Genomic DNA, 25,080 nt, shown 5'->3' with positions numbered 1-25,080 from the left:
TCACCAACACACCGGTGGTCACCAACACACCTGGGTTCACCAACACACCTGGGTTCACCAACACACCGGTGGTCACCAACACACCTGGGTTCACCAACACACCTGGGTTCACCAACACACCTGGGTTCACCAACACACCGGTGGTCACCAACACACCTGGGTTCACCAACACACCTGGGTTCACCAACACACCTGGGTTCACCAACACACCTGGGTTCACCAACACACCTGGGTTCACCAACACACCGGTGGTCACCAACACACCTGGGTTCACCAACACACCTGGGTTCACCAACACACCTGTGGTCACCAACACACCTGGGTTCACCAACACACCGGTGGTCACCAACACACCTGGGTTCACCAACACACCTGGGTTCACCAACACACCTGGGTTCACCAACACACCGGTGGTCACCAACACACCTGGGTTCACCAACACACCTGGGTTCACCAACACACCTGGGTTCACCAACACACCTGGGTTCACCAACACACCGGTGGTCACCAAACACACCCAGATTCAAATGGTCAATACTTTGAGGTTTTGATTAAGCCTCCTACCTCTAGGGCCAGATGGGCAGTATTTGCCATTTTGGGACTATTCCATTGGTTCAATTGCAGTAACAAAATGGTGCATAAAAAAGTGTAACAAATATAATGCACAAACGACAGTACTCATTTTCGTAACCAACAGCTCCCAGGTATCCTCCGGCTCCATGCCGCTCCAGCATCGCTTCGACGGCCTCATCCCTGGGAAGAGGTACCGCGTCCTGGTTCACACCACCAGCGGAGGGGTCCACAGCGAGAGCGTCACCGCTGAAGCACGTACACGTAAGACTGCATGGATTCATCTTCACTATGTCCCACACAAGTTTGTCAAGTGGTATTAATATGTGTAGTGCAGGTTGTCCAACCCTCCTCCTGGAGAGCTATCGGTTATGTAGGCTTTATTGTAAGATTACACAAATAATACAGGAAGTCTTAGTAAAACAGGGAATAGAGAATCAGAGTCACTATGAAGATGTATAGAGGCAATATGGAAGGAATATATATGTGGACCTGAGTAGTGTTGTGTTCCCAGGTCCGGCGGCGGTCAGCGACCTCTCCATCCAGGCAAACAGCAGCAGCAGCCTGTCCTTCAACTGGTCGCCCCCGCACGGAGAGTTCGAAGGTTACGACCTCTACCTGTACAACGGAGATGACACGCTGTACGACCGGCGCAGCGGCCAGCCCAGCACACTGCAGGTCTCCTTCCAGGGCCTGAGGCCTGGTGCCCCCTACAGGATGGTGGTGTTAACACGCAGCGGGGAGCAGACCAACGACTCAGCTATCTGGGCCAGGACTGGTGAGTGAGCTTTACTGCTCCTGGGCTACTGAGATGCTGTGGGCAGAGGTATGAGATGGGTTGGGGGTACTGAGATGCTGTGGGCAAAGGTATGAGATGGGTTGGGGGTACTGAGATGCTGTGGGCAGAGGTATGAGATGGGTTGGGGGGTACTGAGATGCTGTGGGCAGGGGTATGAGAAGGGTTGGGGGGTACTGAGATGCTGTGGGCAGGGGTATGAGAAGGGTTGGGGGGTACTGAGATGCTGTGGGCAGGGGTATGAGAAGGGTTGGGGGGTACTGAGATGCTGTGGGCAGGGGTATGAGATGGGTTGGGGGGGTACTGAGATGCTGTGGGCAGAGGTATGAGATGGGTTGGGGGTACTGAGATGCTGTGGGCAGGGGTATGAGAAGGGTTGGGGGGTACTGAGATGCTGTGGGCAGGGGTATGAGAAGGGTTGGGGGTACTGAGATGCTGTGGGCAGGGGTATGAGATGGGTTGGGGGTACTGAGATGCTGTGGGCAGGGGTATGAGAAGGGTTGGGGGTACTGAGATGCTGTGGGCAGGGGTATGAGATGGGTTGGGGGTACTGAGATGCTGTGGGCAGGGGTATGAGAAGGGTTGGGGGTACTGAGATGCTGTGGGCAGGGGTATGATAAGGGTTGGTGGGTACTTGAGAAATTGATTTGGATCACTACTAAATGTCCTCAAAACATAACGCATAATGTGTTTCTCTCACAGAAATGACGTGGTAACAAAGAACTAACTAGAGAACTAACTGAACTGTATGTCTCACTGACTTTACATCATGATTTGACACTGTCCAATTGTCCGCTCCGCCTCCTCAGTCCCGGCTGCAGTGACCTCCCTCCAGGCACAGAGTCGTAACCAGTCGGAGATGTTGTGGGTGTCATGGAAGCGGGCGGTGGGGGAGCTAAGTGGCTACCTGCTGTCCCTCTACAACCCAGATGGCTCCCAGCAGGCAGAGGAGACATTAGGGCCAGACGCCATGGAGCACGTCTTCCCCACGCTGATCCCCGGGCGTCTCTACCATACTGTCATCCTCACACGCAGCGGAGAGCTCACCAACAGGGCCACTGCTCATGGACGTACCGGTAAGACATTAGGACAAGTCATGTTTATTTAAAGGACATTTCACATGCACCTTAATTGGGGAGAACGGGCTTGTGGAATTAGTGGAATGGTATCAAATACATCAAACACATGGTTTCCAACACAATTACGACATACACTATTCTAAAATCAGTTTTGAGGGTCGTTTTTAAGGTAAAATAGAGCCTGTGTTTGACAGTATTTGCTTGAAGTTGCTGATCTGCCTTCCTTTGTGTGTCCATCTTCTCCTCCTCAGCCCCCAGACCCCCAACCTCTGTATCATTCGGTGGAGTCACCAACACCTCCCTGGAGCTGACCTGGAGTGGTCCTGCAGGCAGTGACTATGACGACTTTGACCTGCAGTGGGCCCCCAGGGACCACCTGTCTGTATTCAACCCCTACCACACCCGGACCTCCGGGAGCCGCATCCTGAAGGGGCTATACCCAGGACGCCTGTACAACTTCATCCTGCGTACCGTCAGTGGGGCTGGTGGTGGTGGGAGCTCTGCCTACAGCCCACCCATCTACAAGAGCATTCGAACAAGTAGGCTATACTGTACATTGTTCAAGTAGTGCAAGACTGAGGCGAGGTAGCTAAAGTTGTTGCTTGGCTGGAACAAAATCCTGTGCACGGTATAGCTCTGACCTCTGCGCTAGAGAGAATATAGTGTGACCGTGGCATTTTGATCGCTGTTCTTACCTCTGGCGTCCTCTACCGTTTATCCCGTCCATAGAGCCAGAGCGTGTCCAGTACCTGCACTGCCGCCCCCAGAACTCCACCTCCATCTCCTGCTCCTGGGCCCCTCCGGAGGCCGACTTTGACTCATACACCATTGAGTGCCTCCAGGACTCCCACGCCCTGGTGTACTCCCAGCGGACAGGCCGCGACAGCACCCTCTACCACATCACCCAGCTGGAGCCACACAAGCGCTACACCGTCTCCGTCAAGGCCATCTCCGACAGCATGACCAGCGAGGCCGCCGAGGACAGCGTGGTCACCATGATCGACCGTGAGTACCGATGGACTTGTGATTGCCATGTGGTCGGGGTGACCGTGTGATGATGAACACCGGAAGAGACATGAGATGGTCAACTTCATTGCCATTAGCTGTTACAGTGTGTATGTATGTCCCTGTGGTCATTCTACAGTCATCATGACTGATTGTAATCATGATACTTATCCTTTTAGGTCCACCCCTTCCTTCCCTGACCACTCGGGTTAACGACAGGGCTGCTCTTGTCACCAAAAACACCATCTTGTTCAAGTTTAACTGCAGCTGGTTCAGTGATGTCAACGGAGCCGTCAAGTTCTTCACAGTGGTGGTGAGCGAGTCTGAAGGTAAGGGGACTGAAGTTAGAACAAACATTGTACAAGTGTCAGTATGTCAGTGGATGGATGGGTGGATGATGTTTATTCTCCCTCAAGAGGACTTTCCACAGCAATAGGTCTGAGTCTGTTACTAAACCTCCTCATATGTGTGTTTTCTCCCTCCAGACGATGAAAACCTTCAACCAGAGCAGCACCACCCTCTACCCTCTTATCTGGACTACAAATCCAACAGTTCCATTAAGGCCTACCAGACCAGCTACTTCCCTAGCCACTGCACAGAGGGGCCAGGAGACAGCGGGACTCAGAGCTTTGAGATCAGCCTGGGTACAGGCATGGACACCCTCGGGGGTGGCTGTGACCACCTACAGGCCCAGGACAGGGAGCAGAACCCAGACACACACAGAGACCACAACCCATTCTGTGATGGCCCACTCAAACCCAAAACTGCATACAGGTAGAGTATAGGGTTCCGCCCAAATCAATCAAGTATTCTCCCGCAGTCTGGGCAGATCTGTAGTTTCTTTGTTGCTGATTTCTGCCAGCAGTATTTCTCCCTGTTGTGTATGATGATGTCTGCTAGACCGCTAGATGTTAGACCGCTTCTCCCGAGTGCCGCAGCGGTCTAAGGCACTGCATCTCAGTGCTAGAGGCGTCACTACAGACCCTGGTTTGATTCCAGGCTGTATCACAACCGGCTATGATTGGGAGTCCCATAGGGCAGGGAACAATTGGCCCAGCGTCGTCCGGGTTTGGCCGGGGTAGACCGTCATTGTAAATAAGAATTTGTTAAATAAAGGTTACATTTTTTTTAAATATTGCCCATAGTTAAATTTTCCTTTATCTGTAGTTGATCGAATTGGGGCCTTCGAGTTTAATTCAGTAACACTTTATTTGGATAGTTCCAAGTAGTTGGTATGCAGATTTTCAGTAGATGTTCAATAACTCAACAACATTTCAACTAACTATCCAATAACTAACCCTAACCATAGCCCTAACCCTCATTCTAAACCTAATCCTAACCGTAATCTTAGCAAGCAGTTGATTATCAACAGATAGTTTGTTGATAGTAAGACCATCTGTAGATCATCTATATGGGACTATCTAAATAAAATGGGACCTGTAATTCAACTCTGGTATTGTCATGCAGTGGGACGATAATGAGATGTCATGGTTGTCTCTCTCTTCTCTCTAGGCTTAGTGTGCGTGCGTTCACCCAGCTTTTTGACGAGGAGCAGAGCAGATACAACCCACCCCTCTACACAGACACTTACCTGTCCCTTCCCCTGGTAACAGAAGCAGGTGGGACACTTTTCACAGACCACTCTGATTGGTTTATGGTGTGTGATGCTGATGTTTGATTGGTAGTTAGTGAGAAATGCTGGTGAGTGATGGGTCCTCTGTGAGAAACACCATTGATTGGTTGCTTCTTCCTCTCACAGAGCCCCTGAGCGGTGTGATCGAGGGCATCAGCGCCAGTATGTTCCTCATTGCCATGATGGTGGGAGTCACTGCACTGCTCATCTGCAGACAGAAGGCTCGCAAAGTGTCAGTTCCTGGCCCTCCCTTCCTCATATACTTTGACCTAAACGCTGCATACTAGCATGTCCCTGGCTTGGCCTGTATTTGTATACATTAGTTCCTGCCAAGGCAGCAGCTACTCTTTCTGGGGTCCAGCAACATTAAGGCAGTTATATACAATTGAACTTATTACATTTCATTACACTTTTCATAGTACATTAAGTGTGTTCCCTCAGGCCGCTACTCTATTACCACATATCTACAATACAAAATCCATGTGTACGTGTGTGTAGAGTGCGTGTCTTATCATGTGTGTCTATGCATGTGTGTGTGTGCGTGTGTGTGTGTGTGTGTGTGTGTGTGTGTGTGTGTGTGTGTGTGTGTGTGTGTGTGTGTGTGTGTGTGTGTGTGTGTGTGTGTGTGTGTGTGTGTGTGTGTGTGTGTGTGTGTGTCCACAGTCCCCGCTGTTCCGTAAGGTGTATTTTTATCTGTTTATTCAATCTGATTCTACTGCTTGCTTCAGTTACCTGATGTGGAATATAGTTCCATTTAGTCATGTACACTACATTCTAGCTTGCACTCTACATACTACACCTGTATGCTGACATCCAAACTGTGATTACAGGAGTGTGCAGGAGGGGCCAGTGGTCCGAATGAGCATGAGGAGAGAGAGGCCCACCTCAGGAGTGCACATGGGCGTCAGGGGGTAAGAGGAGAGGCCATATGTGATCAGTTCTAATGGGGTTTTATATCTTATATATATAGAATAAAATAGGTGTTTTCTGGCAGGATAAAAACTCACAAAGAAATGACCATTAATGAGTTTCAGCCATTTACATGTATCTCCCTTTTTTCCCCAGTAATCGTCGTATTTCAAGGTATGTTTAAATTCTTTCGTTATTAGTTTCCCCCAATTACTGTAAGTCCTTTTTGGTTTGTCTTTTGCTCTACTCTGTTTTGCTCAAAACATTTTTTATCTGTTGATCCTGCAGCCCCATCAAGATCATGCACTTTGAGTCCCACTACATTAAACTCCAGGCTGACTCCAATTACCTACTGTCTGAGGAGTATGAGGTAAGACTGGATCACATTCACTGTCAGTTGGGCAATCTCGATCACACATATTAGCATTAGAGTACATTTAGATGAAATCGGAATATTCCTATTACCTTTACCTTAATAAAGAAAAACAATATAGAAATGTGTATATTTATATTTATTTTCTGATAACTCTCCTTTAATTTAAAGTTGTGAAATGGTAGATTGATTGTGAAATGTTATGGAATGCATACAGTATTTACGTACAGTAGGTATCTATGGTAACCCTAACGTGCCACTTCCTGTGTAAGGACCTGAAAGATGTAGGAAGGAACCAGCCCCTGGACACAGCCCTGCTGCCAGAGAACAGAGGGAAAAACCGATACAATAACATCCTGCCCTGTGAGTCAAACAAACCATGGTATTTCATAGGGTTCAAATACATAAACAAAAGACAAGGGGATTGAGAGATTTATTTCTTGTCTGCAAGGAGTTTTGTCTGCAAGGCTCATGTACAGTAGTAATGCTCTTTACCATATTTTTAAATGTATTATGTACATGGTCATGTATGTGTCATAACAGTGGAGGCTGTTGGAGGGAGGACGGCTCATAATAATGGCTAGAATGGAGTTTATGGCTGGAATGGAGTGAACGACATGGTATTAAACACGTGTTTGATACCATTCCATTTACTCCATTCCAGCCATTATTATGAGCCATCCTTCCCGCAGCATCCACTGTGTCATACTAAAATGCCAACTCAATGTCTTTGTGCACGGCCTGTGTTGTGTAGACGATTCAACCCGTGTGAAGCTGTCCTATGTAGATGATGATCCGTGCTCTGACTACATCAACGCCAGCTACATTCCTGTAAGTTATCCAAACACACGGACAAATCCGAACCAACTGCCACTCTGGTCAAATCCCCTCTGTTGCGTGGTGTCGGGGGTGGGGCGCTGGAGGTGGTTGGTTGGGGTCGAGGTGGGGTGTAGCATTGGAGGTGGTAGGGTATAATGTGAACAAAGACAGTACTGCACGAACTCAGTTAGTCATGGCAGGATTGATTGTTTAATTCTCAGCCTTATTCCTCAGTTAGTATACCTGGGATGAACTACTTACTTTGCTCCCTGTCGAGCATAAGGCAACATACAACAAGCCTACAGTCCTAAGCAGCTTTTTCATCTTCTCCCCAAACTTACCTAGTGTAATAAAGGTCAGATGAAAAACAAAATGTAAATTAAATCTCTTCTTCTTTCAGGGGAATAACTTCCGTAGGGAGTACATCGCCACTCAGGGCCCACTTCCTGGAACCAAAGATGACTTCTGGAAGATGGTGTGGGAGCAGAACGTCCATAACGTTGTCATGGTGACCCAGTGTGTGGAGAAAGGCAGGGTGTGTAGAAGGAGCAGCCATTTTGCTTCGTCCGGACCAGTGTTGTCCATTTGGGAGTGGCTGTTATCATGTTCTATTAAACAACATGTTATTACAACATTGTTACTAGTGTATTTACAATGTTATTATCCATGTGTTTCCAGGTAAAGTGTGATCACTACTGGCCCTTCGACCAGGACCCTCTGTATTACGGAGACCTCATAGTTCAGATGTTGTCTGAATCTGTGCTGCCAGAATGGACAATACGGGAATTCAAGATCTGTAGCGTGAGTGTGGATGACACTCACTGATTTAAAAAATACCAGGTTGTTATGTAGAAAGTTATATATTGTGTGTTGGCCTTATATACAGTTTCATACATAGTAGTGATTGGATTTTAACATATTGAAATATGACCATGTCTTCACCTAATGCTGTCTTGATATATCATATGTGACAGACTACAGTATAGTAAATCAAATCAAAAATCAAATCAAATTTTATTAGACACATGTGCAGAATACAGTGAAATGCTTACTTACGAGCCCCTAACCACCAGTGCAGTTTCCCAAAAAATATGGATAAGAATAAGAGATCAAAGTAACAAGTAATTAAAGAGCAGCAGTAAAAAATAAGAATATATACAGGGGGGTACCGATACAGAGTCAATGTGTGGGGGCACCGGTTAGTTGAGGTCATTTGTACATGTAGGTAGAGTTATTAAAGTGACTATGCATAGATGACAACAGAGAGTGGCAGTGGTGTGGAAAGGAGAGGGGGGGCAATGCAAGTCGTCTGGATAGCCATTTGACTAGATGTTCAGGAGTCTTATGGCTTGGGAATAGAAGCTGTTTAGAAGCCTCTTGGACCTAGACTTGGTGCTCCGGTACCGCTTGCCGTGCGGTAGCAGAGAGAACAGTCTATGACTAGGGTGGCTGGAGTCTTTGACAATTTTTAGGGCCTTCCTCTGACACCGCCTTGTATAGAGGTCCTGGATGGCAGGAGGCTTGGCCCCAGTGATGTACTGGGCCATTCGCACTACCCTCTATAGTGCCTTGCGGTTGCCATACCAGGCAGTGATGACACCAGTCAGGATGCTCTCGATGGTTCAGCTGCAGAACCTTTTGAGGATCTGAGGACCCATGTCAAATCTTTTCAGTCTCCTGAGGGGGAATAGGTTTTGTTGTGTCCGCTTCACGACTGTCTTGGTGTGCATGGACCATGTTAGTTTGTTGGTGATGTGGACACAAAGGAACTTAAAGCTCTCAACCTGCTCCACTGCAGCCCTGTCGATGAGAATGGGGGCGTGCTCGGTCCTCTTTTTCCTGTAGTCCACAATCATCTCCTTTGTCTTGATCACGTTGAGGGAGAGGTTGTTGTCCTGGCACTACACGGCCAGGTCTCTGACCTCCCTATAGGCGGTCTCGTTGTTGTCACTGTTGTGTCATTGGCAATTTTTTAAAAATGTTTTTTTTTTACTCCCTTTTTCGTGGTATCCAATTGTTAGTAGTTACTGTCTTGTCTAATCGCTACAACTCCCGCACGGGCTCGGGAGAGACGAAGGTCGAGAGCCATGCGTCCTCCGAAACACAACCCAACCAAGCCGCACTGCTTCTTAACACAGCGCGCATCCAACCCGGAAGCCAGCCGCACCAATGTGTCGGAGGAAACACCGTACACCTAGCGACCTGGTCAGCGCACAATGCGCCCGGCCCGCCACAGGAGTCGCTAGTGCGCGATGAGACAAGGATATCCCTACCGGCCAAACCCTCCCTAACCCGGACGACGCTAGGCCAATTGTGCGTCGCCCCATGGCCCTCCCGGTCGCGGCCGGCTGTGACAAAGCCTGGGCTCGAACCCAGAGTCTCTGGTGGCACAGCTACAGCGATGCAGTGCCTTAGACCACTGCGCCACCCGGGAGGCCCCGTCATTGTCAAATTTAATGATGGTGTTGGAGTCATGCCTGGCCGTGCAGTCATGAGTGAACAGGGAATACAGGAGGGGGCTGAGCACGCACCCCTGAGGGGCCCCTGTGTTGAGGATCAGCGTGGCGGATGTGTTGTTACCTACCCTTACCACCTGGGGGCGGCCCGCCAGGAAGTCCAGGATCCAGTTGCAGAGGGAGGTGTTTAGTCCCTGGGTCCTTTGAGGGCACTATGGTGTTGAATAAGTAGCTAGCTGTGTGTACACTCTTAGAAAAAAGGGTTCTTCGGCTGCCCACATAGGAGAGCCCTATTTGGTTCCAGGTAGAACTATTTGGGGTTCCATGTAGAACCCTCTGTGGAAAGGGTTCTAAATGGAAATCAAAAGGGTTCTACCTGGAACCAAAAATGGTTCTTCAAAGGGTTATCCTATGGGGACAGCTGAAGAACCCTTTTAGGTTTTTTCTAAGAGTGTAGTCAGCCCCTAGTAAGTCTTTCTTTCCAGCTGTGTCCTGTCTTCCATGCAGGAGGACCAGTTGAACTACTCCAGGGTGGTGCGTCAGTTCCACTACACGGTGTGGCCTGACCACGGCGTCCCAGAGACCACCCAGTCACTCATCCAGTTTGTCAGGACTGTCAGGGACTACATCAACAGGACCTCTGGGTCTGGGGCTACCGTGGCTCACTGCAGGTGGGTCCCCAACTCCCTAGGTCCCCCATTCAACACAAAACAACACTCTAGGACACACTGAGATATAATGTATTGTCCTCCCCGTTTGGGTAGTGTGACTAAATTTTATCTGGCCTCTGACCTTCTCTCTCTTTCTTTCTCTTTCTCTCTCTCTCCCTCGCCTCCCTATGACAGTGCTGGCGTGGGCCGCACAGGCACCTTCATATCCCTGGACAGAGTGCTGCAGCAGCTGGACACCAAGGACATAGTGGACATCTACGGAGCTGTCTTCGACCTGCGCCTCCACCGCTCACACATGGTTCAGACTGAGGTGAGACTGTCTGTGGGGGTCCACTGGCTGTGTGTGTGTGTGAACCCCAGAACCCATGTTATGTAAAAACATATCCTGTAATAACAGATATATTTCTGAATGTGTTAATTTTCTTTCAAGTGCCAGTATGCTTACCTGCACCAGTGTGTGAGGGACGTCCTCCGAGCCAGGAAGCTTCGCAGTGAGCAGGAGAACCCCCTCTACCCAATTTATGAGAATGTGAACCCTGACCCCCAACGAGGTAAGCCCTCACATTCCTTAGAACTCTCTGTATTGTAGTTCATCATTGGAAGACATCACAGATGATCTATTCTTTCAAATATTAGCCTGGTGCATGGTCCAGTCTGTTTGTGCTAAGCCAACTCCTGTCTGTGTTAGTAATATAATATACGCCATTTAGCAAATGCTTTTATCCAAAGTGACGTATGTATGTGTGGTCCCGGAAATCAAAGCCACTATCCTAGTGTAGCAAATGTGTATGACATGGCAACGATAGTAGAGATGGCTACAACACATACAGTATATAAGACCAGGTTACTTAAGCAACCCTTTCAAACACAGAATGCAGCTACGGTAGCACATATCTAGGAGGTTTTGTAGTTGGATGTCATCAAAAATTATATTTTTTGTTTGTTTTTTTGCCTACAGATATGGTATATGCCAGGCATTAAAGATTGTAAGGACTACTGAAGGAGAGAGAAAAAGAAAACAGTTTGTACTTTCACAAGTATAGCACTGCAGGGATACGTGGCAATTTTATTTTTCTACTATTTTTGTTGATTGTTCTTTCCAGATATTATGAAATATAGTAAAATGTATAGCTATTTAATTATATCATATAATATGAAGTTTAACTGAATTGTATATACATGTCTTATATCTGTGTGTTTGTGTATATGCTATACATTTGCATTATTGGCATTTGTACACAGTTTTTCTTTTTTTTTGTTAAGCTATCATTTCCACATTATTATGTGGCACAGACCAAAAAACATTATACACCAAAAACTGTAAAAAATCTGATAATACATAAATCAAATTCCTATAACAGTATTCACATATTCAATAAGTGTATAGGCTACTGTAACATTCACAAGTCACTTTTCTAAAATGTTAGACAAAAATGATTTCTGTTTGAAGTTACACTTATTTTCATAAGCACTGAGGACATACATAAATATATGATATATGTATGTAGATGAACACATTATACATGTATTTGTAGATATTGTATAAGTGTGATATATTGCTTGCATATAAAAAAGGATTATCATATGCGTTATGAAAGCACACCGTGTATGTTGTGCAATCTACATTTGTGTGTAGGCTATGTAAAATAAGAATGATGTATTTTATCATCATGTCATGGAACTACAAATCACACATCTGAAAATCCACAACCCTACATTGTCAACATGACTGTAATCATATGAGTGAGTGATTGGATTCTGTGAATCGTTACACAAATGATAGTAGTTACTGTATGTAGTTTTCCCATGTTGCAATCAATGTAAGCTTGTAATCATATCAAGATGAGGGAATTAATATATTCTTCAAGTGTTTCAATAAAATACTTACATAACTGGAAAAATATAATTGATATCATTTTTTATTCATATTATTAATTTATCTATGATTCATTGTCAATATTGATGTATGCTGGAGTCATGATTTGGTGGGAGGCCACAAGAGCCACAAACCTCCCCGCGCATGCGCAGTTCACCACATCGAAAACGATTGCCTCAAACTCTCGGAAGTTTAGCCAAGTTGCTGTGATGTAGCTGGCCAGCTAGCTAGCTACATACATAACGTTAGCAAAAAGACGGTGCGACTAAGGTAAAATAGCGTATTTTATTGTTCCACTCTATATCGAGACATAAAAGATTATACATGGGATTACATCAATTTGCGTTCGAAAACAAGAATGGTAGCCACCTTTGGAAGAAGTTGTGATTGTTTTTTTTTGGCGCTTTAGCAACCCAGAGGAAGGATGGTGGAGTTGAGCTAACACAACAGACTAACGCTAGCTTAATATGCGACAGCAGAGCTAGCTAGCTTGGTTGCGATCGTTTGTGTCTGAAAGAACTACCCCGTTTGTGTTTGGAAGAACTACCCCATCCATTTGCCAGGGACTCGTGGGTATCCGTTAATGTATTAGCAAAGAGATGCATTTGATTTAGATTTGTTTTTGACCAATTACTAATTAGCTAGCTAACGTTAGTTATCTTGGCTAGTAAAGTTAGGACTTAACCACAGACTTAACGAGTGCGGAGAGCTAGCTAACTAGTTAGCCAGAAAGCTACACATGAAGGTGCTACGCTAGTTTGTCCACACCACGTCTTACCAATAGATGAAGATACTAACGCTAAATGAACTATTTTATTAGTCATACCGTTTCATATCAATAATGTAACTGGGTCAAAACCTTGTAATCTGATCTCATTTAAAAAAAGCTTTGGCCCATGCTACTACAATGGAGTTAGCCACCGTAGCTAGCTATGTAGCTTTCCTAGCTAGCGAACGTTAAATGTTTTAACTTGGAAGACACAAAGGCTAACTAGCTAGCTAACTCCAATTGTATCACAAACTAGCTTGCTAGATCATCAGTTGTCAAATGTATTCGTCCAGCTAGCTACCTAATTTGGCTGACAGTAAACTAAATGTGTGCAGGGCAGGCCCACATTTTATGTTGGCATAGCAGATAAAGCATCATGACTGCTCCTCCTCAGCCTCGGAGGAAGGAACCAGGGATACTGGTGGCTGGATCTAGGTAAGAAAGAAACCCTCTGTTAATAAAGAGTTTGTAAAGGTCACTTTGTCTCTTTCACATCAATCAAATGTAGCTAACTACAATTCCATGATTTGCATTCACACGCTGACACTGTATTGGCTCTTATGGTTTCACATACCTTATCCCCCAGACATCAGATGGTGCTCTGAAGAAGCCATGGGAAGCTGCTTGAGCTGTCCAGAGAAGGAATCAATCCCAGATAATCATCAAACCAAATTTAAGGTTGGTCTCTTGATCTGTTACAACAATACAACTTCAATGGTGGGCCATTGCCAAGCTGAGTCAACCCAAATTCTAGGTATGACAGGTTTCATAAAAAACAATCTGTAGACTTCCTACCAGAATTAAATTAATGGGAAATATTGGTTTGACAATGAATACCATCTTCAGTGCATTGCAGTGTAGACATGTTTGTATTGACTGACACAGAGTGACTGTTGTCTAAAGTTATTGTTCTGTTGCCAGGTGATAAACGTGGATGACGATGGGAACGAGCTGGGCTCGGGCGTGATGGAGCTGACGGAGGCAGAGCTGGTCCTCCACACCCATCGCCGTGACGATGTTAGGTGGCCTTACATGTGCCTGCGTCGCTATGGCTACGACTCCAACCTCTTCTCCTTCGAGAGCGGCCACCGCTGCAAGACGGGACCAGGTCAACTAATTGAGATTTCCATTCCACACAATTGTTGTTTTAACTTATTTTATTAGTTGATTTTGCCATTTTCAAGTACCATTCTCAGCTTATGTCACTCCAAAGCTAACTAACGTATGTGGTGCCTCAGCTGCCTGGGCAGGGGTATACATACAACGGTGTAATAATGTTAAATGTTATACACAGTGTTGTGGATCTAACATGAACCATGGTAAACATCAGTATACATTGAATCACATCTGCAACTAGGTCATTAGGCCCCAACAACATCAGCTTGTTGTTGATATATTGACTTGGACCGGTCATTGATTATGCTGCAATGCCAATAACAAAAATGTCTGTGTGGTTATTTTTGGACTCCATCCATGCTTTCAAAAGGATGAGGTCTGGTGGCGGGAGAGATGGGGGTTGGGACAGGGGGGGTGGTTACTATGGGTTGGCTATGGGTTGGCTTACTATGGTAAGTCAGGCTCATTGTGTTCCCACCTCATGTTGTGATGATGAATGACATAATACTGTGATTACCAGAAATATTAGTCAGAAATATAATTATTATGGCATCATTGACTTAAGTATGGATTGGATGTCCATTTGAGTGATTCTGTTTCTGTGGTTACAGTATTGATGCCTGTGTCTAACTCTGTGTGGTGTTGTGCTGTGCTTGACTGGGAGTTTTTTTTTTTTTGCACAAGTAGAGCATAGCTGTGTGTTTTGTGTTTTCTCTTTGTGCATTATGCAGTGTTAGTTAGTTTGTCTCTATTGTTATGCTGTACTTATGGTAGTTCCTAATGTGTTCCTTCTTGATATTTTGCTATCTTTTCCTTGTCCTTTATCTCTACCGTTCTGTTGCCTTCCCCTACCCAGTCCATTAAGATCAGTGATCACAAGGTAGACAAGGGCATAGGTTCGAAGACCCGATAAATGTACAAACCTTTTGTAAACATGAAGGTCTAAGCAGTGCTGATAATGGTTGTGCGTCTCAATTGTCTGTATTGCGGTCGTGCGCACATATGTGATTCCTGAGTTGTTTTGACTGCAATTTGACTGTTTTGACTGCAGTTTGACTGTGTTTTATTTGTTTCTTGTCTTTGCGTTTGTTTGTGTGTCTTTAGGGATCTTTGCCTTCAAGTGTGCGCGGGCAGAGGAGATCTTCAATATGCTGCAGGAGGTAATGCACAGCCACAGCATCAGTGTGGTAGAGGAGGCCGTGCTGGAGGCCAACCACCAGACTGGTAAGACCTTATTCATCCTACAACTAGAACTGGCCCAATTATGAATACTTCTTCCCATACTTGCAATGACCTGAAATGCCCATTGCCATATATATACAACACGGAAATATATATGATTTCCGTGTTGCCGGACATTTGAGAAACGTACTGGACCGGCATTGGGTGCGTAACCTGATTAGAGTATTTCCCCCCAGTTCTCAGAATGACAGAAATCACATTTAGAATATGGTAATTCATATTAACAGAACATGCAAGTCGAGGATGCAACAATGTGCGGTCCTTACCGAATTCTGATGTGCTCTTTGAACATGTTAGAATAACTGTCCACATTTACTTTTCCTCAGCCAATCACTAGCATATGTCAATCTACTATAGTTGAAAAGTTTAGGCTACCTATTCTATAGTTTAGCTTATCGAGAAAGAAATGGCCTATTCCAAATAGACTCTGGGATATTGTCCCCACTGACCCCCCCCAGTTCTTCCCTTCTCTATGTCAATCTAGCTCTGGGCTACTCTGTCCCCACCATGCCCAATGGTGTCACTCGGATCCCTTCGGTGGGCGATACCCCCTCACACCCCTCCACGCGCCACCCGTCTGTGGCCAGCACCCGCCTGCCCTCGGTGGGAGAGGAGTCCTCACACCCCCTGCTAGTGGCTGATGATGCGGTGAGAGAGCAACTCAAAACCAAACTAGAGTTTTTTTCTGGATAAAAGGGGGCTTGGGTGGAGGTCGGGGGCTTGGCAGACGTGGCTGAATTTTAAGGAACATTTTAGACGCCCCCATATTGGCTGTGTAGGTAGATTATTGCATTTGTAAGCTCTTTTCCTGCAATTCTATGCATCTTGCCATGGCTAATGCTGTGTTCTTTTGATCAAACATAACAATCTGTACTGCTAAATTAATTGTTTTGGGAATTTTCACATCTTTTTTTATTTTTTACCTTTTATTTAACTAGGCAAATCAGTTAAGAACAAATTCTTATTCACAATTCTACATTCCAAGATGGCGTAGCAGTCGGTCGTGTGTTGTTGTTGTCTTTCTTATCCCGTGTAAATAGCATCTTTTTTTTCTTGTATACATTTTAATCTCACTTTCTATCTATGAACAAAATATACTTTCCTGCCTCACCCAATGTGGTACGGATCTGCTATTTTTATTCCTTATAACTGAAGCCTCCGTCAGCTAACTAGCTACTATTCTTTGTTAGCCACGGCTAGCGGTCTTCACCTTTTAGCTCGGACTCCACCAGCTTTAGCTCGGACAATACATGCCAGTCTGCACAGTGCGATATCAACCCAGAGCATATCGGACTGCTTCTCCCTACCACATCACCGGATTCCTGCTGCTCTGGATCATTACACCGGATCATCGCATCTAGCTAGCTACTACCGAGTGGCTACTGTTAGCTAACGCCTCTGTCCCGAAGCAAGCACCAGTTAGCCCTGAGCTAGCCACGAGCTAGGCCCATATACCAGCTAATTCTAGGGCTCAATCCCTCTTTTGCCAATTGTCCTGGACCGTTTGTTGTCGACGCGGAGTCCCGCCGATCCATCACGACTCGTCTGCTGACGTGGTCTCAACAGGCTTTTCCTTTGCGATGTCAAAGACCCATCTTCATGGTACCCCATTTTGTTTATCTGTCGGCCCCAGCCTCGAACTCGGGTCCTGTATGTCCCTAACTGACCCGCTCTGCCCATTCATCGCCATTTACCCATTGTTGTCTTAGTTCTCCTGATCAACACCTGTGACTGCTTTAAGCCGCTCTCTAATGTCAATATGCCCATCTCTAATGTCAATATGCCTTGTCTACTGCTGTCTCAGCTAGTCCTTATTTGTTTTATTTCGCTGTAGAGCCCTCAGTCCCGCTCACCTTGCCTTAGATAGCTCTTTTGTCCCACCACCCACACATGCGGAGACCTCACCAGGCCTAACTGGTCCCACCAGAGATTAAACCTCTCTAATCGTCACTCAATGCCTAGGTTTATCTCCACTGTACTCACATCCTACCATACCCTTGTCTGTACATTATGTCTTGAATCTATTTTACCGCGCCCAAAAATCTGCTCCTTTTATTCTCTGTTCCCAACGCATTAGACGACCAGTTCTTATAGCCTTTAGCCGTATCCTTATCCTACTCCTCCTCTGTTCATCTGGTGATGTAGAGGTTAACCCAGGCCCTGTAGACCCCAGTACCACACCTATTCCCCAGGCGCTATCATTTGTTGACTTCTGTAACCGTAAAAGCCTTGGTTTCATGCATGTTAACATCAGAAGCCTCCTCCCTAAGTTTGTTTTACTCACTGCTTTAGCACACTCCGCCAACCCGATGTCCTAGTCGTGTCTGAATCCTTAGAAAGGCCACCAAATATCCTGAAATTTCCATCCCTAACTATAACATTTTCTGCCAAGATAGAACTGCCAAAGGGGGCGGGGTGGCAATCTACTGCAGACATAGCCTGCAGAGTTCTGTCATGCTATCCAGGTCTGTGCCCAAACAGTTCGAGCTTCTACTTCTAAAAATCCTCCTTTCCAGAAGTAAGTCTCTCACCGTTGCCGCTTGTTATAGACCCCCCTCCGCCCCCAGTTGTGCCCTGGACTCCATATGCGAATTGATTGCCCCCCATTTATCTTCAGAGTTCGTACTGTTAGGTGACCTAAACTGGGATATGCTTAACACCCCGGCCGTCCTACAATCTAAGCTAGATGCCCTCAATCTCACACAAATTATCAATGAACCTACCAGGTACAACACCAAATCTGTAAACACGGGCACCCTCATAGATATCATCCTGACCAACCTGCCCTCTAAATACACCTCTGCTGTCTTCAACCAGGATCTCAGCCTCATTGCCTGCGTCCGTAATGGGTCTGCGGTCAAACGACCACCCCTCATCACTGTCAAACGCTCCCTAAAACACTTCAGCGAGCAGGCCTTTCTAATCGACCTGGGTATCCTGGAAGGATGTTGACCTCATCCCATCAGTGGAGGATGCCTGGTTATTCTTTAAAAGTGCTTTCATCACCATCTTCAATAAGCATGCCCCATTCAAAAAATGTAAAACTAAGAACAGATATAGCCCTTGGTTCACTCCAGACCTGACTGCCCTTGACCAGCACAAAAACATCCTGTGGCGTACTGCATTAGCATCGAATAACCCCCGTGATATGCAACTTTTCAGGGACGTTAGGAACCAATATACACAATCAGTTAGGAAAGCTAAGGCTAGCTCTTTTAAACAGAAATTTGCATCCTGCAGCACAAACTCCAACATGTTCTGGGACACAGTAAAGTCCATGGAGAATAAGAGCACCTCCTCCCAGCTGCCCACTGCACTGAGGCTAGGAAGCAATGTCACCACCGATAAATCCACGTTAATCGGCTGGCCATGCTTTCCACCTGGCTACCCCTACCCCGGCCAACAGCTCTGCACCCCCCGCAGCAACTTGCACAAGCCCCCAATCGCTTCTCCTTCACCCAAATCCAGATAGCAGATGTTCTGAAAGAGCTGCAAAATGTTGACCCATACAAATCATCTGGGCTAGACAATCTGGACCCTCTTTTTCTAAAATGATCCGCCACAGTAATTGCAACCGCAATTACTAGCCTGTTCAACCTCACTTTCGTATCGTCTGAGATCCCTAGAGATTGGAAAGCTGCCGCGGTCATCCCCCTCTTCAAAGGGGGAGACACTCTAGACCCAAACTGTTATAGACCTATAGTTGAAGTCGGAAGTTTACATACACTTAGGTTGGAGTCATTAACTAGTTTTTCAACCACTCCACAAATGTTTTGTGAACAAAATATAGTTTTGGCAAATAGTACCTGTTGATGTATTTCAAGGCCTACCTTCAAACTCAGTGCCTCTTTGCTTGACATCATGGGAAAATCAAAAGAAATCAGCCAAGACCTCAGAAAAAAAAGTCTGGTTCATCCTTGGGAGCGATTTCCAAACGCCTGAAGGTACCACGTCCATCTTTACAAACAATAGTACGCAAGTATAAACACCATGGGACCACACAGCAGTCATACCGCTCAGGAAGGAGACGCGTTCTGTCTCCTAGAGATGAACGTACTTTAGTGTGAAAAGTTCAAATCAATCCCAGAACATCAGCAAATGCCCTTGTGAAGATGCTGGAGGAAACGGGTACAAAAGTATCTGTATCCACAGTATACAAGTCCTATATCGACATAATCTGAAAAGCCGCTCAGCAAGGAAGAAGCCACTGCTCCAAAACCGATATAAAAAAAAGCCAAACTACGGTTTGCATCTGCACATTTGGACAAGGATCGTACTTTTGAGAAATGTCCTCTGGTCTGATGAAACAAAAATAGAATTGTTTGGCCATAATGACCATCGTTATGTTTGGAGGAAAAAGGGGGACGCTTGCAAGCCGAAGAACACCATCTCAACTGTGAAGCACGGGGGTGGCAGCATCATGTTGTGAGGGTGCTTTGCTGCAGGAGGGACTGGTATACTTCACAAAATAGATGACATCATGAGGGAGGAAAGTAATGTCTAAATATTGAAGCAACATCTCAAGACATCAGTCAGGAAGTTAAAGCTTGGTCGAAAATGGGTCTTCCAAATGGACAATGACCCCAAGCATACTTCCAAAGTTGTGGCAAAATGGCTTAAGGACAACAAAGTCAAGGTATTGGAGTGGCCATCACAAAGCCCTGACCTCAATCCCATAGAACATTTGTGGGCAGAACTGAAAAAGTGTGTGCGAGCAAGGAGGCCTACAAACCTGACTCAGTTACACCAGCTCTGTCAGGAATAATGGGCCAAAATTGGGAAGCTTGTGGAAGGCTACCTGAAACATTTGACCCAAGTTAAGCAATTTTAAAGGCAATGCTACACTCAATTAGTTTTTGGTATGTAAACTTCTGACCCACTGGGAATGTGGTGAAAGAAATAAAAGCTGAAATAAATCATTCTCTGTACTATTATTCTTTTCACATTCTTAAAATAAGTGGTGATCCTAACTGACCTAAGACAGGGAATTTTTACTCCGATTAAATGTCAGGAATTGTGAAAAACTGAGTTTAAATGTATTTGGCTAAGGTGTATGTAAACTTCTGACTTTAACTGTATATCCATCCTGCCCTGCCTTTCTAAAGTCTTCGAAAGCCAAGTTAACATAACAGATCACCGACCATTTTGAATCCCACTGTACCTTCTCCGCTATGCAATCGGGTTTCCGTGCTGGTCATGGGTGCACCTAAGCTACGCTCAAGGTCCTAAATGATATCATTACCGCCATCGATAAAAGACAATACTGTGCAACCGTATTCATCGACCTGGCCAAGGCTTTCAACTCTGTCAATCACTGCATTCTTATCGGCAGACTCAACAGCCTTGGTTTCTCAAATGACTGCTTCGCCTTGTTCACCAACTACCTCTCAGAGTTCAGTGTGTCGAATCGGAGGGCCTGTTTTCCCGGACCTCTGGCAGTCTCTATGGGGGTGCCGCAGGGTTAAATTCTCCGGCCGACTCTTTTCTCTGTATATATCAATGATGTCGTTCTTGCTGCTGCTGCTACCCTCGTAAAACTGACTATCCTACCGCTCCTTGACTTCAGCGATGTCATTTACAAAAAAGCCTCCAACACTCTACTCAGCAAATTGGATGTAGTTTATCACAGTGCCATCTGTTTTGTCACCAAAGCCCTATATAGTACCCACCACTGCGACTTGTATACTCTCGTTGGCTGGCCCTCACTTCATATTCGTCGCCAAACCCACAGACTCCAGGTCATCTATAAGTCTTTGCTAGGTAAAGCTCCGCCTTATCTCAGCTCACTGGTCACCATAGCAACACCCACCTGTAGCACGCGCTCCAGCAGGTTTACTTCACTGGTCATCCCCAACTCCTACTTTGGCCGCCTTTCCTTCCAGTTCTCTGCTGCCAATGACTGGAACGAATTGCAAAAATCGTTGAAGCTGGAGACTTATCTCCCTCACTAACTTTAATAGTCAGCTGTCAGAGCAGTTTACCGATCACTGCACCTGTACACAGCCTATCTGTAAAAAGCCCACCCAACTACCTCATCCCAATATTGTTATGTATTTTTGCTCTTTTGTACCCCAGTATCTCTTCTTGCATATCTATCATTCCAGTGTCAATTGTAATTATTTCGCCACTATGGCCTATTTATTGCCTTATCTCCCTAATCTTACTACATTTGCACACGCTGTATATAGATTTTTCTATTGTGTTATTGACTGTTTGTCTGTTTATCCCATGTGTAACTCTGTTGTTTTTGTCGCACTGCTTTGCTTTATCTTGGCCAGGTCACAGTTGTAAATGAGAACTTGTTCTCAACTGGCCTACCTGGTTAAATAAAGGTTAAATTAAAAAAATACTTTAAAAAAAACCTAAATGAACCCTAACGACGTTGGGCCAATCTCAGCCGGGTGTGATACAGTCTGGAATCGATCCAGGGTCTGTAGTGCCTTACACCGCTCCTCCACTCGGGAGCCCCTTTTTATTCTCAAAGATATTATAAAAAATATATAGGTTAATTATCTTTCTGCATACTTTATAACTGGATTTAGTCGTTGATTTATTATTTTTGTTACACTGTTTGGACTTAAGCGACTTGAAATAACACTTAGGCAGCCCGCACAAACAAAATAAATGGCAGAAAACTCCCTTCAAACACATTAACATCTGAGGGAATAGAATAAGGCTAGCACACTGAAATACTCCAGCCCCTATAGCTTTATATACTGAGTGTACAAAACATTAGGAACATCTTCCTAATATTGAGTTGCACCCCCCTTTGCCCTCACAACAGTCTCAATTCGTTGGGGCATGGACTCTACATGGTGTCAAGTGTTCCACAGGGATGCTGGCCCATGTTGACTCCAATGCTTCCCAAAGTTGTGTCAAGTTGGTTGGATGTCCTTTGGGTGGTGGACCATTCTTGATACACATGGGAAACTGTTGAGTGTGAAAAACCCAGCTGTGTTGAAGTTCTTGACACACTCAAACCGGTGCGCTTGACACCTACTACCATACCCCGTGCAAAGGCACTTAAATATTTTGTCTGGCATACACACAATCCATGTCTCAATTGTCTCAAGTCTTACAAATCCTTCTTTAACCTGTCTCCTCCCCTTCGTCTACACTGATTGAAGTGGATTTAACAAGTGACATCAATAAGGGATCATAGTTTTCACCTGGATTCCCCTGGTCAGTCTGTCATGGAAAGAACTGATGTTCCTAATGTTTTGTACACAGTGTAGATGAAACATGACCTCTCAATATAAATGTTTGAGTTGTTTGGCAGAGCACATTTTGAGGTCTCCTAGACCAGGGGTTCTCAAACCTTTTGTGTCTGGGGGCACCTTTTTGTGAAAGAAAATTCAACAGGGACCCTCTCAAAATCAGAACACAACTTGTTAGATAAAAATGGCATATAAGGAGTTTTACTATTACTCCGGCAGTGCATGAAGCACGGGCCTTGGGAAGGAACATTTTAAAGGCCTGCACCAGAGCATATTTTTTTTCATCTGTTTTCAAGCTAAGCTATTTCCTGCATTCTATACATTTTGTCATGGGGCAGAGACATTTTTTGTTGTTGCAGATTTAAAGCTGCTATCTTAAAGCCACTACTTTTTGTTCTCGTGTGCTGTGTCAAGGAATCAACTCATGTACTGTTTGAGAAGTTGTGACTCGTGGGAGCGTGGTGGTGCTTCAATGAATGGCCAATCATATTGTTAAAATACAAACAGCATGACTTTTTCGTGTGTAGTCTAGTCTTCAATGGTGGACTGCGACAGAGCAGGTAAATGTGGAACTGGAATGTTAAAATGCGCGGAGAAGTTACTGGTTATTGTTTTTACTGGCCCCAGCCATAATGTTGGACTCTGATTACATTGTGTTGTATTACACTCTCTAAACTTATTCCATGGATCCCTTGGCCAAAATAATATTCATTTAAATTGAGAACCCTGTCCTAGACTAAAGAGAACATCCACTGTGCCACTTGTGACATTGATGGGTAATAATGAGTTAATGTAAAAGCTGCCGAGTTGGTGTGATGACGATGTTATATTAACCCCGTCTCCTGATCTGTCTACAGATCCACACCTATGTGAACACCACAGGTCTGCTGGATGACCAGCCTAGCCCTCTGACTGTTCCAGCCCCTCTGGACAGCCCCGACTCAGGCCAGTCCCAGTGTCCCCCTACACCTCCCCCTCCACGGGTAGCCAGACCAGAGCCTCTGCCCCCCATGCCCCAGCTCCAGGAAGAGCCCCAGGTACTGCTGGAGCCCCTGGGGGTGCGCTTTGTGCTGGGACCCACTCCTGTACAGAAGAAGATGGCCAAGGGGAAGCAGTCTACTGGGGATGGAGATGGAGAGGAGGCAGGGGAGGACCCAGAGTCCCCGGATCTTGGAGAGGAGGAGACTAACAGCCAGACGGGGACACACTGTGCCACAGAGGCCCCAGCCCTACTGGAGGGCAAGCCTCAGCCGCCCCACACACACTCCAACGGCACCTCTGTCGGGGTTACTGCCCCAGTAACAGCCCCCCGCCTCCACCGCACGCCCCCCGACACCCTGCAGAACGTCAACAACTCAGCCCAGCGACGCACGGCCCTCTTGGACTATGAGAACCTCCCGGCCCTGCCGCCCGTTTGGGAGACCCGCAAGCCCAGCAACGAGCAGGTGGAGAACAATGGAGGCGGCCAGGGGGGGCTGAAGACGCCATCCCTCAACGGCTACAACCTCCACCACCACTCCTACTCCCACCCGCTGTCAGCCCACCCCCCTCATTCGGCCATGGAACCCTCCCACAACTACGTCAACACAGAGAATGTGACGGCTCCTCTCAGCGCTCGCTGTGCCCCCGACATGGTACGCCGCCACACCATCTTCAACTTTGACTTCCGCCGGCCGTTGGGGCTGCTGTGTCAGGAGCCTCCCAAGACGCTCAACTACATCGAGGTGGAGATGGAATCTACCACCACCTCTTCATCCGTAGCTGCCAAGGGTGCCTCCTCGGACACCAGCAACCCCCACACGCCCCGCACCCCCACCTCGCCGCTGCCGCCTACCACCCCCACACGCCGTACCGAGCTCTATGCCTTCATAGACATCGAGCGCACCGCCGCCATGTCAAGCCTGCAGAAGGCTCGGCCGCGCGACGACGGAACATCGAGGAAAACGCGGCACAATAGTACGGAACTGCCCACCAAAAGCACTGTCTGACTGAACAGATCCTTCTGGCACCTTTTTCTACTATGAACCCCTTTAGAAAAAACATGTGAAGGCAGTCTACACAGGGGACTTTCTTAATAAACACAAAGACAGAGAAACACAGGCCATGGAGACATTGGAAATGTATTCAAAGAGACTCCAGAAATCGGTCTTAAATGAGATTTAAACAGACTTTGTTGTGTGTGGTTGGTTACCAAAGTAGGTACTTACTTGCGATATACCAATTTATTCCTATGGTAATATAATACCTCTTCTCCTTCACTCATTCCACAGTGCATTTGGGTTGTTTATTATGTTAATAAGACTGGACTGCATTCCTCCTCACCCAACCCCCCCGGTACAAATCAGTATTACTGAACAAAGCATTCCATTTAGCATTTTTGAATGATATGATTCACTACATGCATTGCTGCTGTAATTTCAGTATCTGAGGATTACATGGTACACTACATGTTTCTGACAATGTACACTAGATTCTGGCACAATAAATGTCTGTTCTGTTTTTGTTTTCAACCAATCAATGCCCCCCCCCCAACTCTAGTCCTAGATGAC

General features: G+C 46.1%; 2 protein-coding genes across 6 annotated transcripts in view; both read left to right on the top strand.

Moving 5' to 3' along the window:
* ptprb (protein tyrosine phosphatase receptor type b) overlaps positions 1-12,217 on the top strand; it is a 43,091-nt gene extending 30,874 nt beyond the window's left edge. For both annotated transcript variants that reach the window (XM_055933460.1, XM_055933461.1), the window contains 20 exons: positions 698-834; positions 1,085-1,348; positions 2,176-2,442; positions 2,697-2,984; positions 3,175-3,450; positions 3,630-3,779; positions 3,936-4,224; positions 4,963-5,069; positions 5,210-5,315; positions 5,914-5,994; positions 6,149-6,166; positions 6,281-6,362; positions 6,638-6,728; positions 7,120-7,196; positions 7,585-7,719; positions 7,863-7,985; positions 10,148-10,311; positions 10,486-10,621; positions 10,742-10,862; positions 11,270-12,217. In XM_055933460.1, the coding sequence (XP_055789435.1) occupies positions 698-834; positions 1,085-1,348; positions 2,176-2,442; positions 2,697-2,984; positions 3,175-3,450; positions 3,630-3,779; positions 3,936-4,224; positions 4,963-5,069; positions 5,210-5,315; positions 5,914-5,994; positions 6,149-6,166; positions 6,281-6,362; positions 6,638-6,728; positions 7,120-7,196; positions 7,585-7,719; positions 7,863-7,985; positions 10,148-10,311; positions 10,486-10,621; positions 10,742-10,862; positions 11,270-11,292 (2,935 nt within the window). In that variant the 3' untranslated portion in view covers positions 11,293-12,217. The remainder of the gene's footprint in view (positions 1-697; positions 835-1,084; positions 1,349-2,175; positions 2,443-2,696; positions 2,985-3,174; positions 3,451-3,629; positions 3,780-3,935; positions 4,225-4,962; positions 5,070-5,209; positions 5,316-5,913; positions 5,995-6,148; positions 6,167-6,280; positions 6,363-6,637; positions 6,729-7,119; positions 7,197-7,584; positions 7,720-7,862; positions 7,986-10,147; positions 10,312-10,485; positions 10,622-10,741; positions 10,863-11,269) is intronic.
* A 122-nt stretch (positions 12,218-12,339) lies between these two features.
* LOC129862104 (fibroblast growth factor receptor substrate 2-like) lies at positions 12,340-25,030 on the top strand. 4 transcript variants are annotated; one of them, XM_055933457.1, is made up of 7 exons: positions 12,340-12,457; positions 13,297-13,391; positions 13,543-13,634; positions 13,878-14,064; positions 15,177-15,296; positions 15,799-15,962; positions 23,389-25,030. In XM_055933457.1, the coding sequence occupies exons 3-7, from the start codon at positions 13,569-13,571 to the stop codon at positions 24,517-24,519; spliced, it is 1,668 nt and encodes a 555-aa protein (XP_055789432.1). In that variant the 5' UTR covers positions 12,340-12,457; positions 13,297-13,391; positions 13,543-13,568; the 3' UTR covers positions 24,520-25,030. The 4 variants fall into 4 exon arrangements, with proteins under 4 accessions (XP_055789432.1, XP_055789430.1, XP_055789431.1 ...); XM_055933455.1 differs by having other exon boundaries at positions 13,292-13,391; XM_055933456.1 differs by lacking the exon at positions 12,340-12,457 and having other exon boundaries at positions 12,464-13,391.
* The last annotated feature ends 50 nt before the right edge of the window (positions 25,031-25,080 follow it).

Source organism: Salvelinus fontinalis, chromosome 9, assembly GCF_029448725.1.
Source record: "Salvelinus fontinalis isolate EN_2023a chromosome 9, ASM2944872v1, whole genome shotgun sequence".
NCBI classification, from domain to species: Eukaryota; Metazoa; Chordata; class Actinopteri; order Salmoniformes; family Salmonidae; genus Salvelinus; species Salvelinus fontinalis.
This window is presented reverse-complemented; position numbering and strand designations above follow the sequence as displayed.

Excerpts from the sequence above, each read along its gene's own strand:
- LOC129862104 (XM_055933457.1), top strand. The coding sequence starts at position 13,569 with ATGGGAAGCTGCTTGAGCTGTCCAGAGAAGGAATCAATCCCAGATAAT. Across the intron at positions 13,635-13,877 it reads ATCATCAAACCAAATTTAAG|GTGATAAACGTGGATGACGA; the intron begins GTTGGTCTCTTG and ends TTCTGTTGCCAG. Across the intron at positions 15,297-15,798 it reads GGAGGCCAACCACCAGACTG|CTCTGGGCTACTCTGTCCCC; the intron begins GTAAGACCTTAT and ends ATGTCAATCTAG.